Genomic DNA, 20687 nt, shown 5'->3' with positions numbered 1-20687 from the left:
AATGCATTTTGGGGCCAAATGGATCAGATACAGCCGGGACTCTCTGCCCAAACTGTCGTGATTCTGCCACACTGACTTCCTGACACAACAGAGCGTCTCTGCGACGTGTTGCATTCTGGTAAATGTAGTAAACTGAACTGTAACGTTGCTCATCTGAACTGTTTAACAGCAGATACGGGTTTAAATAAATATGTCTTCTCTCTTTGCCGAGTAATGATGGTACAAGAAAACCACAAGAAACTGCTGCCATTCAGATTATCGCGTGTAAATATCTAAACGTATTTACGCAGTAGGACTACAACTCCCACAATCTGACGTCATTGCGTATCACGTTTAGCAACGGTCAGCCGCTGAAGGAAAAAAAAACAGCCGCTTCCGTGTTGTTCTTGTGTTATTTTGGTTAATAACTGTCGTTAGCGGGGTCCGGGCTCGTCTGACGGTCTCGCCGGAGTGTGACTATCATGGTTTTGTGAAGCTGACACACAGTTTCAGCTCGTTCTCACCCGAAATGTCGCTGCTACAGGGCTCAAAGAAGAAAGACAAGCGTATTTTGTCTGGTACCTGCCCAGACCCGAAATGTCAGGCGAGGCTGTTCTACCCCGCGCACGGCTCCGTTAGCATCGAGTGCACCGAGTGTGGTCAACGCCACGAGCAGAAGAGCCTGTTAAATGTGGAAGAAGTGACGGATCCGGATGTTGTGCTTCACAATCTGCTCAGAAACGCCCTGCTCGGCGTCACCGGGGCCCCGAAGAAAGGGACCGAGCTGGTGAAGGTGATGGGGCTGTCTAATTACCACTGCAAGCTCCTGTCCCCGGTCCTCACCAGGTACGGCATGGATAAACAAACAGGCAAAGCCAAGCTGCTGAGGGAAATGAACCAAGGTGAGATGTTTGACTGCTCGCTCCTGGGAGACAGAGCTTTCCTGATTGAGCCGGACCATGTGTCCACCATGGGCTACGGCAAGGACAGGTCAGGGAGCCTCATATACCTCCATGACACTCTGGAGGAGGTTAAGAAAGCCAATGCTAACAGAGAGTGTCTCATTCCGGTCCACGTAGATGGAGACGGGCACTGCCTGGTCCACGCTGTGTCCAGAGCGTTGGTGGGTAGAGAACTGTTCTGGCATGCCCTGAGAGAGAACCTCAAACAGAACTTCAAGCAGAACCTGGACCGCTACAAGGCCCTGTTTCAGGATTTTATTGATGCGGTGGAGTGGGAGGACATCATCAACGAGTGCGACCCCCTGTTCATCCCGCCTGAAGGTGTGCCGCTCGGACTGCGCAACATCCATATCTTTGGTTTGGCTAACGTCCTCCACCGGCCCATAATCCTGTTGGACTCCCTGAGTGGGATGAGGAGCTCGGGGGATTATTCAGCCACCTTCCTGCCCGGGCTGGTGGCCGAGGAGCAGTGCCGGGGGAAAGACGGGAAGCTCAACAAACCCATCTGCATCGCCTGGAGCAGCTCCGGCAGGAACCACTACATCCCCCTGGTGGGAATCAAGAACACCGTGCTGCCCAAACTGCCGGCCCGCCTGCTGCCGAAGGCCTGGGGCGTCCCTCAGGAGCTCATCAGGAAGTACATCAAGCTGGAACCAGACGGGAGCTGCGTGATAGGAGGCGACCGCAGCTTGCAGGATAAATACCTGATGAGGCTTGTCAACGCCATGGAGGAGGTGTTCATGGAGAAGCACAGCATCCACCCATCGCTGGTGGCTGACGTGCACCAGTACGTGTACAGACGGACCGGCGTGATTGGCATCCAGCCCGAGGAGGTGATTGAGGCAGCTAAGAAGTCGGTGATGGAGAACCGGCTGCACCGCTGCCTGATCTGTGGCGCCCTGTCTGAGCTCCACGTCCCACCAGAGTGGTTGGTTCCTGGTGGGAAGCTCTACAACTTGGCCAAATCCACACACGGCCAGCTGCGGCCGGACAAGAACTACAGCTTCCCCCTCAATAATGTTGTTTGTTCTTATGACCCCCAGAGAGACATCCTCCTGCCAGATTATAAACTGAGCTCCCTCAACATCTGCAACTGGTGTCACGGCACGTCAGTGCGCCACATCCGCGGCAACGGGTCTGTGGTTTACCTGGACGGGGACAGAACCAACACCCGCTCCCAGGGGGGGAAGTGTGGATGTGGCTTCAAACACTACTGGGAGGGAAAGGAATATGACAACCTCCCTGAGGCCTTCCCCATCACGCTGGAGTGGGGAGGCCGGGTGGTGCGAGAGACAGTGTACTGGTTCCAGTATGAGACTGACACAGCATTGAACAGCAATGTGTATGATGTGGCGATGAAACTGGTCACCAAGCACTTCCCAGGGGAGTTTGGCAGCGAGATCCTGGTGCAGAAAGTGGTCAACACCATCCTGCATCACACCGCCAAGAAGAACCCCGATGAGTACAACCCAGTGTCTATCGATGGGGCTCATGTCCAGCGTCTCACCGACACCACAGAGCCTCAGCAGGTGGTGGACCCCCAGCCACCCACTAAGATCATCCTCACTGGTCAGAAGGCAAAGACGCTCCACAAAGAGGAGCTGACGATGAGCCGAGCAGAGCGCAGCATCCAGCAGAGCATCAGCGAGCAGGCCTTCGTCACTCAGAAGCGACGGACTGAAAAGCTGAAGCAGGAGCAGAAAGGCCACGGCCGGGCGACTTCCCCCGGCGGGTCTCCAGAAACCTCCTCTTCTTCAGCTCCTGCCACGCCCACCAAATCCTCTTCCCCCTCCTCGTCCTATAAGGAAAAGAAGATCCGTGTAACCACCAGTGACGGCAGGCAGGCCATGCTGACCCTGCAGGCCCACACTACTTTCTCAGAGCTGCAGAGGAGCATCACCAACCAGTTTGGCGTGCCGCCGGCGCAGCAGTGCATCCGCTACGGCTTCCCGCCCAAAGAGCTGGTCCCTCCAAAGGACGGTGAGGAGAACGAGCCTGTGGCGCTGCAGCACGGTGACAGGGTGACAGTGGAGATACTGAGGGGCCCCGAGGACAAGAGCCCCTCGGCCTCCATCCCACGAGCCTCCAGCTCACACTCCGCCCTGCACTCGGTGAAGAGCGAGGACGCCGTGATGTCCGGCAGGATGAGCAGCCGGGAACTACAGGACAGCATCGACCTTGAGATGTCCTCCCTCTGTCTCCTCGCAACCTTAATGGGTAAGAATACACAAGAGTGTGACATGTAGGCAGCCCCCCACCTCTGAGCCCCCCCCCCCCCCCCCCCCCCCACCTCTGAGCCCCCCCCCCACCTCTGAGGCCCCCCCCCCCACCTCTGAGGCCCCCCCACCTCTTAACAAGTTTCTTTTACAAACAGCCTGAGTTGAGTTGTGACTTAAAGGCTGAGATAAACAGAGTTACAGGGTCCAGGTGATGTTTGCCTTTATCAGCTGAGCTAAGACAGCAAATAACACATGCTTCCATTAGTGATTATCACTAAACTGAGTCATCAGTCATTCAGCCGATGTGAAACACAGAGAATCAGAACATTTATTGTTTCTAAATCTAATTTTACTTAAACAATAATTACTTAAATAACTTGAATGTTAATTTATGTCACCTGAACAGTTGAAGATACGAATATAAGATTGACAGGTTGATTCAAATGCTGTGGTTTTCCAGCTAAGACTGAAGTTAAAGACATGTACTGTGACTTTTTAATTATTCTGTCCAGTCCTGAGCGTTTAAATGTGTTTAATCAAACTGAATCCCCTAAATTTCACAAGTGATGCTGCCAGTATAAAGATCTGAATTTACTGTAATAACAGCTTCAGAGTCGTTAAGAGATGTTGCGTGTCAGTAAACTGAAGTTTTACTGAGATTTTATTTTTGAGACACGGTCACTCTCCATTCTGGGAGGTTCCTGTGTTCATGTTTTCTGCCTGATCTGTTGGAGAGAACAAAAACATTGTGCATCCAATGTTCTGCACATCAAGGTGCTGAAAACACTCAGACCGTCTTATCATTGCATGAAGTGCTGAAATAATTTGTTGTCCAATCACTTAGTTGATGAACAGGTATGTAATCAGGTCTTAGAGTAAAATATTTTTAAAAATGGTCGATATGAAGAGGAGGAATGATCATAGCATGTGAAACGTGTTTCCGTGTTAGGGCGGATTCAACATCTGAGCAGATGTGTCTTCATCTCAGTGTGCAGCATCTGGAGGGAGTGTGTGTCTGTGTGCGTCTTTGTGCTGACGTCGAAGGTGTTTGTTCTGCTTCATGTTGTTGAATTCAGCTGAAGGAGCGACGTGGAGCTCAGTGTGAGCAGGGAGGTGTAGAAACTGTGGCCGTTTCACCCTGCTCACATACTCTGGTCCAGGTGTGTGGCACCTGTGAACGCTGGCTCCTGATTGGTCACAGCAGGCAGGTAAATGGCAGTCTGCAGGTATCAATTGATCGGCTGACTGAGCTCACAGGTCACAGGTGACAGCCATCATTTCTGATCAGCTGCCCCGAATGCTACCAGAAAAACTGTGTGTGTGTGTGTGTGTGTGCTGACTCAGGCATTTTACCTGCCAACAGGGTCAAAGGTCGCGGCTGCGTTCAGATAAACAGATCAGCAGGCCAACAGGCAGCGTGACAGAGAGCGTCTGTCGATATTCAGGAAGGTTTCATCTGCAGTCTGAGCGCTCTGCAGGCCTGACGCTGCATTTCCTGCTCACAGGAGCTCACATCCAATCAGTCGGTCTGTGATGAAAGGTTCAGATACGTCACTGAACAGTGTGATCGCACAAACTTTGAGCTCACGTCTTTTTTTTACTGCCTTGCTTTGCTGTCTGATGATTTCTGGCTCCCCTGATGTTGACTTTGTCCATTTAAAAATTTATTTCTGAAAATATCGATAATCAAACCCTGGGTGACTCCACACATGATGCTGATCTTCTCGTTATCTGAACCAGCTGAGGACTGTACCTGATGACCCCGCCCACTCCTCCGGTCTGTGCAGACACCTTTCACAGTCCACAGGATCAGAGGCTGCACCAGAACTGAATCCGTATTTAGATAAATGTCATTTGACGCCTTTCGTCAGTGTCAGTGTGGTCATGTGATCTGAAGCCAGACTGAATCTGTCCAACAGGCCTTTTACATTTTCACTGCTGTTAAGCTGAATTAAAACCAGACTTTTTTAGAAGAGACTTAACAACAGTTTTCAGTGGTTCTGGGAAAATGAATGAGCCACTGACAGTTTTCAGCTCATCCACTGTTTTAAGCAAATGAAAACCGTTTGGAAAAAGCAGGTTGGCAGAGCGTCAGAGCAGCAGGTGGATGAATTAAGATGCTTAACTACATCCTGTAGCACTGAGTGTTGATGCTGGAGCCAAATTGTTCCTGTGCAGCTGCAGCTGTGGTTTGTTTGATGATGAGTTTGTGGCCAGTCTGATATGTTTCATGTTATCACTAAAAAAAAAGATGCAGACTCATCGTGCATGCTGAGAGGTAGGAAGTCAGGGGCTAAGCCCGCTGAGGGGTTTGTTAGCTTCTCATCAGTAGCAAACAGCACACGGACAGTGTTGATCTTCCAGCGGATGAAAGAGGCTTTTCTGGCCTTATTTATTTCAGAGCCGTAAAATCGAAGCTTCTCTTTAAAGATGTCTGAGGGTTACTTCATCTCCATTTACACTCAGCTTTCCTGAAGCGACTCAGCAGATTCTGATGTTCAGTATACTGACACAGACATGGCGTCCATACAAACACAAATCATACCTTCATTTATCCACCTGTTTTTGTTTGACAGAAATCTTGTTTGGGTAACAGAACACACACACACACACACACACACACACACACACACACACACACACACACAGGGGGCAGCTCAGTGATGCTAAAGTGTTTTAGAAGTATTGAATGAGTCTGTTCTCTCTGTTCCAGGTGAGGACGTTTGGTCGTACGCAAAGAAGCTGCCGCACTTATTCCAGCAGGGCGGCGTCTTCTACAACATCGTCAAGAAAGACATGGGTACGTTTGTTTTCACCGGGATTTTTAGTTGAGGTGATCATCTGCTCCCTCACGCAGCGTGTTTACATGAACGCAAATGACCAATTACAGTCAGATAGTCCAGATTTAAAGTATCACAGCCTGTAACAGCAGAGTTGGTGGGATTAAAGGACACACCGTTACATTCAGACTGAAACTGATGCTACGTTTCCTCGTGAAGTTTGTTCCACAACAACTTGATTGATGAAGCTAAGTTTTAGAGAGAAGATATTTATACTCCATTTTGTTATCGGTAAGGAAACTTGTAAGGTTTTGTGTTGGCTCGTTATGTTTCCTCCCCATGATTTTAGATCAGATGCAGAGAGGAAAAATATTCCTGATGCTGTGTGTTGAACAGTCTTTGATCTTCGTCTGTCTCAGGCCTGATGGACGGGAAACACTGCACGCTGCCTCACCTGACGGGGAAGACCTTTGTTTATAATGCAGCGGAGGAGCGTTTGGAGCTCTGCGTAGACACTGCCGGTCACTTCCCCGTCGGCCCTGATGTGGAGGAGCTGGTGAAGGAAGCGCTGGTGCAGCTGCGCTCGGAGGCGGCCACCAGAGGCAGCAGAGAGGGGAGTCCGTCGCACGGCGTGCTGCGGCTGGGCAGCGGTGGCGTCGTCCGTAAGAAGGAGCAGCTGCAGAGCGTCACAGCCTTCCAGGGTAAAGGTCACTCTCTGGGCAGTGCCGGCGGCTCCTCCCCTCCGGAACACCGGCCTATCACGCGCCAGCACAGCAGTGGTGTGGACCTGAGCGCCAGCGTGTCCAGAGGCCCTCCCGACCTGTCGGACATCCCAGAGGACGCCACCAGGGAGCTGGTCCGCATGGCACCAGGCTTCGTCACCATGAAGGATGGCCGAGGTCTGGACCCCAGCCTGATGGAGCAGCAGCGGAGGAAGCTGCAGGAAATGGTCTCCTCCATCCAGGCCTCCATGGAGCGCCACCTGAGGGAGCAGCAGAGTGCCACCGCCACAGGGGGCGGGGCCAGCCAGGAGCGGACAGGCGGGACTAAGACGGGCGCGGTCCAACCAGCCTCTACAGCCAGCCATGAACCTCCAGCTGCAGCAGGATCCTCTTCAGCTGGTAAACCAGATGGGAAGGCAGAAGAGCCGGAGGAGATGGAGAGCCAGGACGCCGAGCAGAGCAACATCACCGAACCCATGGATCACTCCTGATCAGTCCTGACCCCCAGCACCGCCCCTGCCCCGCCCCGCCCCGCCTGGCCAGCATCTGTGGGTCATAACGCCTCAGGTCGGATCCCGAAGCTTTGGCCTTCGTCGTGTTTCGTTGTGTTTACTGCATGACTAAAGAGCGGGCCGACCGTCCTCACCTCTCTGCAGACTCGGGGTGGGACATTCATGGATAAGGCGATATATTGTGACACAGTGTCTCCGATACATCATTAATACTCTCACACTGAGATCACAGTTCTGTTGCAGTACTGCAGCTGTTGCCGTGTGTGTTTAAACTCTATGCACTTTGGTACACTCTCTCATCTGTCAGACTACATAATGCAGTAAATAATAAATACAGCTCATGATTGATTCCTGTGTTTGAAAGAAGTTATTTAGCCTTTTAGGAAAAGTTTTGCTCTTTTGTTGATGATGTATCATAAACAACTGTCTTACAATATATCGCAGTCGCCTGTTTGGTGACAGGATTGTATCTGTGGCCCTGTGATTCCCACCTGCAGACATCTAATCCTCTCGCTATGAACACGCACCGATATTCGAGGAGGAAAAACCTCTCCGATTCACGTATGAGACGCATTCCTGTAGATAGAAGAATCCTCGGAGTCTTAATCCGCCACCCACCAGGAGGAGAGCTGCTTGTTGCCGGCAGTGTAATGTCCCGCGAACACGCTTCTGTCAAAGTGCACGCTCTGAAAGGTGCACCGGCCTCTGTCCGCATCAACGCCTTCATCACCGAAACCTGCTTTTCCACCGTGCGTCAGTCTGAGGGCCGCGGGGAGAACTCTGGATCTGTGTTTGCTCGACTGTCTGACTCCCTGGAATCAAATTTTATGTTCCTTCCATTGGTCACCGGTTGAATTCGACACTGAAGTTCTGTTTTTTCCCTGAAACACAGTGTCGTTGATGTGTAGCACCTGAGTCCAGCTCCAGGTGGACCAACCTGCACCACCTACAGATGAGTTACAGCAGCTGCAGTTTTTACTCTTGTGCCACCTGCAGGTAAAGAGTGTCACTGTTGTTTGTGTGGCTTTTATTTTTTTATTTTTTTTAACTTTTTTTGTTTACTGCTTAATCAGGCGCAGCATCATGTGTCCACCATCCACAGACCGCTCCAAACATGTCAGCGTCGGTTTGTGTCTCTGCCCATAAGAAAAAACCAAACTGTCAGTTGTCATTTAGAAACAGCTCTGACAGGTTTATTTTTACAGTGTTAAAGTACATTCAGTGACCACAGCCCCTTTATTACCAAATATAAATGATTCTTTCTTTACAAATATCTGTTAATGATGTTTCTTATTTGAATGAAAATGAATATTGGCTGATAAACAAATATCAGGTTTGACAGAAGTGGTCGGGCTGTGGCTGCTGTACAGAGACCAGACAAAAGAATTCGTGCAGGTTGATTTAGTTCTGTCTCCATTCTGAGTATTTGATCTGTAAACTTTGATGTTATTAAAATCTGTAAAGTTTCTTAGTAGAACAGTTTACTCTGCACGGCAGAAACAGTCTGATGGTCAGCTGCCTGAAACAGCTTCATTTGAAGCTCAGTTCATTCAGGTGAAGAGGAAAATAAATGATGAAGCACACCATGTTTAAATTAGACTATTTAATATGGTCTGGAGTCAGTGTCACACCGTGAGGGTGTGTTAGGAGAAAAAACACACACACACACACACAAACCCTTGGATCACTCATTCACTGCACGTGGCACAGTTTAAAAACTGCAGCACCTGTGAAGGCACCTTCAGAGCTGCAGGGCAGCAGTCGTTACTGAATGTGTTTTGTCTTTGTTAGTTCTTTTTAAAATTTGGACAGAAACTTCCAGAATCGTTTCAGTTTATTTTAGAAAGAATAAAGAAAGAATTTGGAAGAAAATGTGTTGTACAGTGGAAGCTGACCGAGGTCTGTGAAGGTGTTGCAGGTTGTGGTGCAGGTGTGCTGAACTGGTCTGAGGGTGAGTAAACAGCTCCCCCTGGTGGAGTTGACTAATCAGTCATCACTAAATACCCAGAAATCAAAGTGCTGAGAATCTTGGTGAAAGACGTGGTTCGTTTTCCATCCACTTTCAGTAGGAAAGCAGGAATGAAAAGGAGAAAGGTGATTAACTCACGGTTATTCTCATGGTCTCACGGTCACATGAACAGCTAAGATGTGGGTGATAAATAAATATTGAAACACAACATTTAACAGCAGCAACACGTCGCTGTGCAGCAGCGTTGTTGTTGGTCCATGGAGCAGATGCTCACAGGACTGAGGCGTCATGTGACCGTTCCACTGTGGAAACCTCCAGTTTTAATGAGCAGGACATGGCCAAAGATGAACCAGGTCAAAGTTTTCAGTCCAGTTCAAAACCAGTTTGTGGATATTTGGTAAAAAAGAAATATCTCCTGCACAGGCCTCGGTGTTTCTGTCCTATGCAAAAAAAAATCTGCACTGAACTTCCAGAAATCTTCAGTCAGATGAGAGTTCATTACATCCACCGCGCTAAAGCTAACGCAGGCTAATGAGCCGGTCTGTAAGACTACACCACATTAACATCATCTGATAAGGTTCCACAGGAAACATCTCCTGGCATTAAAAAGGTTTTGGTTTTTGTTTTTGTTTATTTTTGTTCTCTTTAGTTCCACAGTCTTCACGAGCATCTGATCGCAGACTGAAAGGTTCTCATGTTCTCGTTCCCTCACTTTGTGCCTCATCTCATCAGTGTTCATTCAGATTTCTACACTCATCGAATGTGAGTAACAACAGGAAGAAGCTGTACATGAGTAAACGCATGTTTTTTTAAAGACATGTCCTCAAAGACTTTTCTGTCCTGCTGCTGCAATCTACACTGTGCGGCCAAAAGTATGTGGACAGCCTTTGAGAGGAGTAACATTTGAGAGTAGTTTTCATTTGATTTGTTTGTGGATCTGACAGAACAGACAAATCCAAGAAATAAGATGCTAAAGTGAGAAGTGAGGCCCCTGTGGCCCCGGTCACATCACTGCCTGTGAACCAGGCCTTATCACCAGCGTCAGAGCTGCACCTCACCGATGCTCTGGAGTCTGAGTGGGATCAAATCCCTGCAGCAGGATCAGCATCTGGTAGAAAGTGTCACTGTCGCGTTAGCTCATCGCATCTGGCTGAAATATTGTGGCCGTGTAGCCTTCACCTCCGCAGGCGTTCGTTGATCTAGAAGCTTAATCTATTTCACTTCCTAAAAAAAGCTGCTTTTTGTGCGGTTCATGCAGGGAAAATATGTTGCTGCAGTATAAAAGAATCAGCCGGTCTCTGTAAAATGAACTGTTAAAGTTCTTTCAAATCAGAAATGAAGAAGAACGTGCAGATGTTTCGTGGTGAAAACAGCAGCTTATTTCCATGATTCATGGAAGCAGAAGCCCCACATTTTAAAATGAGGATGAAATGAGTCGTTAGTCTGTGATTCCTCGGGCGCCTCCTGTGATTAGATGCTCATAAAGACCTCTGCTGTTTGTGGTTTTTCTCTCCACTCTGATCTCGTCTGGGTCTCGATCCAAAGCAGAGCTTCACCTGAACCACGGTAAGGTTCAGGTGAAGGTGCCAGACTTTAGGCTCCGTGCTGTTCAGGCATGAGAGTGGTATCACCCTGAACACTGACTCTCACTGAGAACAAACTTCATGTCCCAAAAAGTCAAACTTGTCCACTGAAAAGACTGAAAGTCAGTTTACACTTTTGTTGCCAATTAAATATTTTTCTGCGTCTCCATGTTGCTTTTGAAATGACATGGTTTGGATGGAGGAACTGATCGTCGGGCCTTAAATTCAGTTTCTTTTAAACTGAGGTTCTTTCTGTTTAACTTTAAACTGCGTCAGTTTTGCTTTGAACTCGGTTTCTTTAAACTTTAAATCCTCATATTCGACTTTAAAAATCTCTTAGTTTGACTTTTTTATTTTCTGGTTCTGACAAAAATCTCAGTCTCAACATGTGAATCGCAATCCTTCCGTTTTCCAGCTCTAATGAACTTTACTCTGCCGTTGAGGTGAACAGAAATAAGACTTAGCACTTTGTTTGAGAAGAAGAGGGAAAGTTAGTGTAGCAGATTCACGTCAGCTCAACCTGAACCACCATCAGTCAGTCAGAGAGGAAACGGTCGGTCGGACGAATCTAAAGGAAACGTTTGCTCAGACGACACTGCTGTAACAGACTTGAAGTTTTTCTTTGTGACTGCTGTACTAATGACATGAATTGTAATCCAGTTGTATAATAGTATATATTGTAGAATATTTGGACCTGTACAGAAACTACAGAAACACGGACTGTTCAGTTCCTTCAGCTTTTTTTTTTTGTTAACTTCTCTCTGGTTTGCTAATAAAATATTGATGATACACGGCTTCGACATCGCTGTTTGCATGTGTGATGAATTTTCAACCCCAACAATAAAATCACTTCCTTCACTTGTTTTTGTATTTTGTCATCACTGACAGATTTTTCTGTTTGTCTGTTGTAAAAGAAAAACTTGAGTTTGTTCATGTCTGAGGCTCAAACATTTGACCACAGTTTCACAGTGACACTACAGTTTCTGAAGTTAGACTTCACTACGTTACAGAGAGAAAACCAACAGTTCCCAGCAGGAGCAAGCGCCCGGTGAAACAAGAGGAAGAGGCCTCAGACAGAACCCGGACCCGGGGTCACAGGTCATCGGCCTCCATCATGAGTTTTAGGTTGAATCTCATCCATTAACTCATTTTCAGAGACACAGCGGCAGTGTTGAACATGAAAGTGATAAACATGATGATCTGATGATGTATTTGTCACAATTTAATTCCCTATATAATCAAATATCAAAGCAAAAACATTTTACACTGAAAGGAAAATCCAGATTTTGAGACACTGAGCTGCTTTTAAACAACCAGATCAGCTGGATGAGAATTAACAGACTTATTTTAGTCTGAAAACAGCATGTTCGTTATTCCCGCCCAGCTCCTGTGCTGATATCATTCTTTGTTCAGTGTCTTTTGAAATCACCCGTGTCCTTGTGTGTTTCACGTCTGTGTGATTGCCAAAGTGCGGCGCTCCTGCTCTCTTCATTGAGTCTCTATCCACTTCAATTAAAAGAAAAAAGGCGTCTGTGATGATAAACATTCCTTCTCCAGAATATGTTTCTGAACTCCTCCAGGGCGAAGCTCATTCTGAAATAATCTAATTTCCACAAAGAGGCAGGATCAAAACTGACGGCGGAACATAAAGCTAACTGACTTCCACCGCCGGAGCTTCACAGTGTGACACCCAGCGGAAGTAAACAACGGCAGCGTTAGCAGCGTTAGCCGTGAGGACGCGTGGAGTTAGCAGGAAGACGATGGTGTGGTCGCACCGCAGATAAATATTTCAGTGGTAACGAAGCGACAATGTCTTCAGTTCAGTATTTGAGAGAGTTTGTCAGCGAGCGACTAACTGCTGCTGCTGAAGAAATATTCGGAGTCTTTGAAAAAACTATCGTCGAGTACGAGGCAGAGATCGATCGTCAGCGCAGACTGCTGGATATCGTTTGGAAACCCGAGATAAAGCTGCACAGGATCGGTGTGTAACGCTGCTGATCCTTGTGATTTAACCTTGTGTTTATTTGCTTATGTCTGTTTTTCTCTCTTCACATTAGTAACTGATTTCCTGTGTCTCTTTGTCCCTCCAGAGCTCCCACAGCAACATGTGTGTAAGGAGGAGGAGGTTCTCACTGACCAGCAGCTCTGGAACCAGCACAGGAACTCCAGTCTGGACCCAGAGCCTCCACAGGTTAAAGAGGAACAGGAGGAGGTCTGCACCAGTCAGGAGGGAGAGCAGCTTGTACTGAAGCAGGAGACCCAGACCTTTATGTTGAGTCCTACTCATGAGGAAAGTGAGCACAGTGAACCAGAACCAAACAGGGACCACCAGCTCCTGTCTCACTGCTCTGCTGCAGCTGAGAACCAAGACCAGAGAGGAGGACAGCACGTGGACCCAGAACCAACCAGAGATGCAGAGTCCATGACAAAGAAGAGACGTCACAACAACAGAAGACACAGAAACAAGGTGGACAACTCTGCCACCACAAAGAGTCTCTGTGAAACTCACACAGGTACAGAGGCTTTAAAATGTGACACCTGTGGTAAAACGTTTAAGTATAACTACTACTTGAACAGGCACCTGAGAATCCACACAGGTGAGAAACCGTACCCCTGCAAAACCTGTGGGAGAAGATTTTGTGACGCACCAACGTTGAAAAGGCACATGAGAACCCACACAGGTGAGAAACCATATTCTTGCCAAACATGTGGAAAATGTTTCAGACATAGTTCCAGTTTGTTGATCCACGTAAGAACCCACACAGGTGAGAAACCGTACTCCTGCACCACCTGCGGTAAAAGATTTCATGACACATCAAGTTTGAACAAGCATTTGAGAATTCACTCAGGTGACAAACTGTATTCTTGCAAAACGTGTGGAAAATGCTTCAAACGTAATTACAGGTTGTTGATCCACGTAAGAACTCACACAGATGAGAAACAGCACCTCTGCAAGATCTGTGGGAAAAGATTCATTAACAGTGTAAAATTAAAGAAACACATGACAATCCACTCAGGTGAAACACCTTACATGTCTTGACATGTAAGAGAAGTTTCAGTCGTAGTGATTCCTTGTTGAGACATGTGAGAACCCACACAGATGAGAGGTCCTAAGTCTGCAACACCTGTGGGAAAAGGTTCTATCAGAGATCACACCTACGAGAGCATGTAAGAATTCACACACACATATATGAGATCACATAAAAGCAGGAAGCCTCGTGTCTGCAGGATACATGGAGAGGATTCAGTCGTGATGCTTCATGGACAAAACACAGACGAACCCACAGGAGTGAAGAACCACATGATTTCAGCTGCTGTGGGAAACATTTTTCCCTCAACACCTGAGGATCAGTTTCCACAGGAGAAACTGTCCAGGTGAAACATGTGGAGAAGAGTTCACCAACTGACTGAAGAACACGACACAGACACGTGTAACTGACTGAGCCAGAGTCTGACCCCAGATCAGCACTGAAGGTGACAGTGGCAACAACAAGTTTTGTCAGAGCTGGTTTGTAGGAGCCTAAATGTCATTTTGGTTAACTGCTATTTGGACAGTAGTTTGGCTTCATGTGTGGATTTAAAGTGTTTAGATAGGCCACATATGGTGCTTTGTAATATCTGGGGGAGAATGTTGTGGTTGCGTCTGCCTTTAATACTCAGGGTATCTGTGTGGGTGTGGTTACCTGGGCAGACACTCGGTCAGGCAGCATAGAGTGGAGCCACAGTTTTTTTTTATATCTGTCTATATTTCATTCTGTTCTTTCCTTTCTCAGCTTGGATGACTGTCTGTACCTGTTATTGTTTTATTTTTTGAAGTAAACAGTTGAACTGAATGGAGAGGATCCTGTGGAGTTTATTTTTTGTCATTGTAATAGATCACAACCAGGGGAAGATCAGAGCGTCCAACTAAAGCTTCATGAATGAGGAAACGACATGGTTATTCAGACTGATGTTCCTGAGTTGATGGACTGAATGATTGGGGTAATTATGAACATCATCAGCCTCAGGGGCAGTAATTCATTCGGTTGGTGGTTTTTCTTCGTCCATGTCACGCGCCTCTCGTCTCGCTAGCATAGTAAAGCTCACTCACTGGTTCTGTTACAGGGAATTTTCTTCTGTTAGTCAACAGCTCCGCCTTGTGGTTTAATTCTGTATGACAGCCAGTAACTGGAGTCACTGCTGCATATTACGAAAAAAAAATCTTTGGAAATGTTATAATTTACTTAATTTAGAGTCTCTGAAGAGGAGATAGGTTCCAGGAATGTTCTGTTCCACAAAGGACCGTGTGGCTGCAGGTCACCAGCACACCAGACTTGACTCATTTAATCAACTGATCTCAGTCTTCAGACAGTTGAATGGTCAAACTGTGTGCTCTTCATTGGTTGGAACAAAACCCTGCGGCCACACGGCCCTTTGTGGAACAGTTTGGACACCTCTGATTTAGAGTGGTTCAGTCGAATTTGTCAGTTTATTTCTGTGATTCCTTCAGTGTGTGTGTATGTGTGATTGATTGGTGTAAAACAATACATAATGAACGGTAAGTATAACGTGCAATTTGAGCCCCACTCCGGGCGGCACCACCTACCGTGGGCTCACCACCCGTGGAGGTGCCATAGGACTTCGGTGCATTGTGGACTGGGCGGCAGTTGCCCCCGTGACCTGGGCCTGGACCCAGATAAGCGGCAGATGATGACTTGACAGTTCAATATTTAAACTGATGTCAATAAAAACACATGCAAGGACTGTAAACGCAAACAAAACATGTCAGCGTTACGAACAAGCTAACATATAGCCTCTTAGGGCTCATAGGCTAACTTAGCCGTTAGCAACAGGCTACTAAACAATGAAAATGACTCCTGATGTGAACATTACACCACCTTTGAAATTGGCTTTCTAACAGTCTGGGTGTCTTATAATCTGTCCACACCTGGACTCAGATAAGCGGTAGGAAAAATGATGGTTTGATGGACTGATTAATAAATTAATATAGACTGCTGGATATCGTTTGGAAACCTGAGATAAAGCTGCACTTTATTAATAATTCATTATTAATAAATTAATAATGAATTTGTTGATTGAAGCTTCTTAGCAGCTGCCTCCTGAAAGTGAAGCGTTATGACTAATGTTATAATTGAAAAAGAAGGGATAGAAAAGGGTCTGATTCACAGAGGGCAGAGGAACGATAAAAATGGGCTAGTATGGAAAATCACTGTAGGAAGGAAAAGGGAGGGAGGGTAGAGGAAGGATACAGAAAGGATGGACTTTTTTTTTTTTTTACCTCGGCTCATTTATTCTTTATGTGAATGTTTTTCGCAGTTAATATTCTGGAGAATAAAATACAAGAGCACCGAGTCCGATCGAGCCGCACGTTTTTATGTTTAATTTGTTTCAGCGGTGTGGGACGAGTTAGATGAGGCCGCGCAGGTGTACAGACACAAAACGGAACTGACTTCCACCGCCGGAGCTTCACAGTGTGACACCCAGCGGAAGTAAACAACGGCTGCGCTAGCAGCGTTAGCCGCGTGGATGTGTGGAGTTAGCAGGAAGACGATGGTGTGGTCGCACCGCAGATAAATATTTCAGTGGTAACGAAGCGACAATGTCTTCAGTTCAGCATCTGAGAGAGTTTGTCAGCGAGCGACTAACTGCTGCTGCTGAAGAAATATTCGGAGTCTTTGAACAAACTATCGTCGAGTACGAGGCAGAGATCGATCGTCAGCGCAGACTGCTGGATATCGTTTGGAAACCCGAGATAAAGCTGCACAGGATCGGTGTGTAACGCTGCTGCTGCTCAGTGTCTGAACGTCCGCTCGGATCCACACACAGAGGCCGAGCTCTGTGCAGAGACAGCGGGATGTGTCATGTAGAGACCGGCTCTGCTTGTGGACGCAGGGTCGGTGCAGCTTCCGCCTCCGCTGTGGCTGCTCAGCACCAAGCCTGGTTCATAGCAGAGAGGTGGATAACTAGCAGAGCTGGTTAACGGAGCTGGTTAAGCAGCCCTTTACGCTGTGTTCTAACCGAGGCTGGAGGTTACCTCGTAGCAGTCACGTGTAGATTCTGTTGCCAGAGTTGATTACATTATTATTATTATAAAGGCTTACATTTGTAAAAAAAAAAAAAAAAAAAAAAATCTATTCCAGTCCCTCATCAAACACCGTCGGGCTGTAGCAGCGGAACAAAATTTAAGTTCCGCCAGGGCAACAAACATGCAACGTACAACAAATTATATCTACAAATCAACTATTCATATATTACAGTATTTAAACCTGTTTTAACCTTTCATGGATTAGGTTTTAATTACGCAAAATAATGAACTTATCAAGTATATTCAGTGCATTTATGTAAGAGCACTTACACTTAAGGTAGCTACGAATATTGCGTTGTGTTTTGGGTGATAGGACAACATCTGACCGGGAGGATTTATTCTTTGTGCAAAGCACAGAAAAATCAGTACAGCAGCTTTTCATGGCCAGCTTTCCACAGCCACGCCTTTAAAAAAACAAGGGAACAATACAACAACCGGCGTGAAAAAAAAACTGCCGCCACGCTCCTTTAGCTTAGCTCGAATTCGGTAACCTATCGTGCTCTAAAAGCGCCACACTGAGTAAATAAATAAAGAAATACAAACTTCGAAATAAATGCGCCAGCAGCAGTTAATGTGTGTGACCCGTAACAAGTGAAATTTGTAACTGTTTAGCGTTTTTACTGTCTTTTAACGCTTTATAAACAGGAGCACTCGTAATGCTTAACTGTCCTCACAGCGGCCAGAAAACCAGCGAGGATAGCTCGAATTCACAGGAAGCGTCATCGCTACAAGGTCGAAGGTCAAAATGCAACTTACCAAAGTAAAAGCCCCCCAAAATAAATACAGACAAAAATATAAAAACATCAGAATATGAACATACATAAAAATTTATTTGGTGCGATACACCTACTAAAATTATACATTGGTTACATTAGCATCGATGCGGCTAAGATGGAGCCACGCTCTATATCTGTTCCACGTTTTACACGGATGTACACGGACTGCGGGCGGAAGAATGCGCGTAAAATGTGGAAAAGATCTAGAGCGTGGCTTTGTGGGCGAGACGTAAACTGGAGTTTTTCCTGGATGACTGTACACAGCCAGTTACCAACACTTTTGAGCTTGGCACGTCAAACATGCTGCAAGCTTACTGGCTCACTGACGTTGACGAGAATAATCCATTAGATATCAAAATCTGGTTTTGCACTAAATTACATTTTCGATACCCAGCCCTAGTTGTTATTATTATAAGACTTTAAAAATCTTCTGAATCTGTTCTTTAAGTGGTTACAGATGAGTGAGACACAGAGTGAGAAGACGGCAGGTCAACAGGAAACGTAAAGCGTGGTCACAGTCTTCAGCCGGGCAGAGCAGCTGCAGCTGTGCTCACAGCCTGTGTCCATCTGAGATGAACAAAGTGTGGTAAAGTGTCGTCATCTCTGTCTCCACTGCCTGCAGAGTGTCTCTCCAAACTGGAAGTGTCTGGTAACAGGACTAGACCAAAACACTTAGTGTTCCTGTGGATCAGGTAACTGATTTCCTGTGTCTCTTTGTTCCTCCAGAGCTCCCACAGCAACATGTGTGTAAGGAGGAGGAGGTTCTCACTGACCAGCAGCTCTGGAACCAGCACAGGAACTCCAGTCTGGACCCAGAGCCTCCACAGGTTAAAGAGGAACAGGAGGAGGTCTGCACCAGTCAGGAGGGAGAGCAGCTTGTAGTGAAGCAGGAGACCCAGACCTTTATGTTGAGTCCTACTCATGAGGAAAGTGAGCACAGTGAACCAGAACCAAACAGGGACCACCAGCTCCTGTCTCACTGCTCTGCTGCTGCTGAGAACCAAGACCAGAGAGGAGGACAGCATGTGGACCCAGAACCAACCAGAGATGCAGAGTCCATGACAAAGAAGAGACGTCACAACAACAGAAGACACAGAAACAATGTGGACAACTTTGCCACCACAAAGAGTCTCTGTGAAACTCACACAGGTACAGAAGCTTTAAAATGTGACACCTGTGGTAAAACGTATAAGTGTAAGTCCCACTTGAACAGGCACCTGAGAAGCCACACAGGTGAGAAACCGTACCCCTGCAACACCTGTGGGAAAGAATTTGGTGACGCACCAGCATTGAAAAGACACATCAGAATCCACACAGGTGAGAAACCATATTCTTGCAAAACATGTGGAAAATGTTTCAGACGTAATTACAGTTTGTTGGTCCACATAAGAACCCACACAGGTGAGAAACCGTACCTCTGCAACATCTGTGGGAAAAGATTTCGTGACACATCAAAGTTGAAAGAACACATCAGAATCCACACAGGTGAGAAACCATATTCTTGCAAAATGTGTGGAAAATGTTTCAGACGTAGTTGTACTTTGTTGATCCACGTAAGAACCCACACAGGAGAGAAACCGCACCTCTGCACCACCTGTGGGAAAAGATTTGTTGAAGCAGCACAGTTGAAAGAGCACTTCAGAATCCACACAGGTGAGAAACCATATTCTTGCAAAACATGTGGAAGATGTTTCAGACGTCGTGCTAGTTTGATGATCCACATAAGAACTCACACAGGAGAGAAACCATACTCTTGCACCACCTGCGGGAAAAGATTTAGTGACTCATCAACTTTGAAGAAGCATGAAAGAATTCACTCACGTGACAAACCATATTCTTGCAAAACATGTGGAAAATGTTTTGGACATAGTTACAAGTTGTTGATCCATGTAAGAACCCACACAGGTGAGAGGCCCTAAGTTTGCAACACCTGTGGGAAAAGGTTCTATCAGAGATCACTCTTACAAGAGCATGTAAGAATTCACACACACATATATGAGATCACATAAAAGCAGGAAGCCTCGTGTCTGCAGGATACATGGAGAGGATTCAGTCCTGATGCTTCATGGACAAAACACAGACGAACCCACAGGAGTGAAGAACCACATGATTTCAGCTGCTGTGGGAAACATTTTTCGCTCAACACCTGAGGATCAGTTTCCACAGGAGAAACTGTCCAGGTGAAACGTGTGGAGAAGAGTTCACCAACTGACTGAAGAACACGACACAGACACGTGTAACTGACTGAGCCAGAGTCTGACCCCAGATCAGCACTGAAGGTGACAGTGGCAACAAGTTTTGTCAGAGCTGGTTTGTAGGAGCCTAAATGTCATTTTGGTTAACTGCTATTTGGACAGTAGTTTGGCTTCATGTGTGGATTTAAAGTGTTTAGATAGGCCACATATGGTGCTTTGTAATATCTGGGGGAGAATGTTGTGGTTGCGTCTGCCTTTAATACTCAGGGTATCTGTGTGGGTGTGGTTACCTGGGCAGACACTCGGTCAGGCAGCATGGAGTGGAGCCACAGTTTTTTTTTTATATCTGTCTATATTTCATTCTGTTCTTTCCTTTCTCAGCTTGGATGACTGTCTGTACCTGTTATTGTTTTATTTTTTGAAGTAAACAGTTGAACTGAATGGAGAGGATCCTGTGGAGTTTATTTTTTGTCATTGTAATAGATCACAACCAGAAGATCAGAGCGTCCAACTAAAGCTTCATGAATGAGGAAACTACATGGTTATTCAGACTGATGTTCCTGAGTTGATGGACTGAATGATTGGGGTAATTATGAACATCATCAACCTCAGGGGCAGTAATTCATTCGGTTGGTGGTTTTTCTTCGTCCATGTCACGCGCTTCTCGTCTCAGTAGCATAGTAAGCTCACTTGCTGGTTCTGTTCATGGTGGGAGTTGTAGGTTTCAGCAGTGAGGATCACTTCCGCGTTCAAAAAGCTGCAGTTCCTCGGCTGCCGCTGGGGGCTGGCTCCAGAAGTGAGCAATTCTCCATTGACCCCCATGTTAAAATGCCAACGAGGGGGGTTGAATTTTTTTTGCACCTCAACCGTTTTAGTGTTATTTAAGCTTAAAATTCTCACATACA

General features: G+C 46.6%; 1 protein-coding gene and 1 pseudogene across 1 annotated transcript; both read left to right on the top strand.

Annotated features, from left to right (window-relative positions):
* Positions 1-375: 375 nt before the first annotated feature.
* vcpip1 (valosin containing protein (p97)/p47 complex interacting protein 1) lies at positions 376-9305 on the top strand. Its single transcript, XM_041055693.1, has 3 exons — positions 376-3158; positions 5874-5960; positions 6360-9305. Exons 1-3 carry the CDS (start codon positions 509-511, stop codon positions 7151-7153), a joined length of 3531 nt encoding a protein of 1176 aa, XP_040911627.1. The 5' UTR covers positions 376-508; the 3' UTR covers positions 7154-9305.
* A 3130-nt stretch (positions 9306-12435) lies between these two features.
* LOC121193787 lies at positions 12436-20223 on the top strand (annotated as a pseudogene).
* Positions 20224-20687: the final 464 nt, after the last annotated feature.

Source organism: Toxotes jaculatrix, chromosome 14 (genome assembly GCF_017976425.1).
Source record: "Toxotes jaculatrix isolate fToxJac2 chromosome 14, fToxJac2.pri, whole genome shotgun sequence".
Lineage (NCBI taxonomy): Eukaryota > Metazoa > Chordata > Actinopteri > Toxotidae > Toxotes > Toxotes jaculatrix.
The sequence above is the reverse complement of the archived record's forward strand: the minus strand, read 5'-3'. Positions and strand labels throughout refer to the sequence as shown.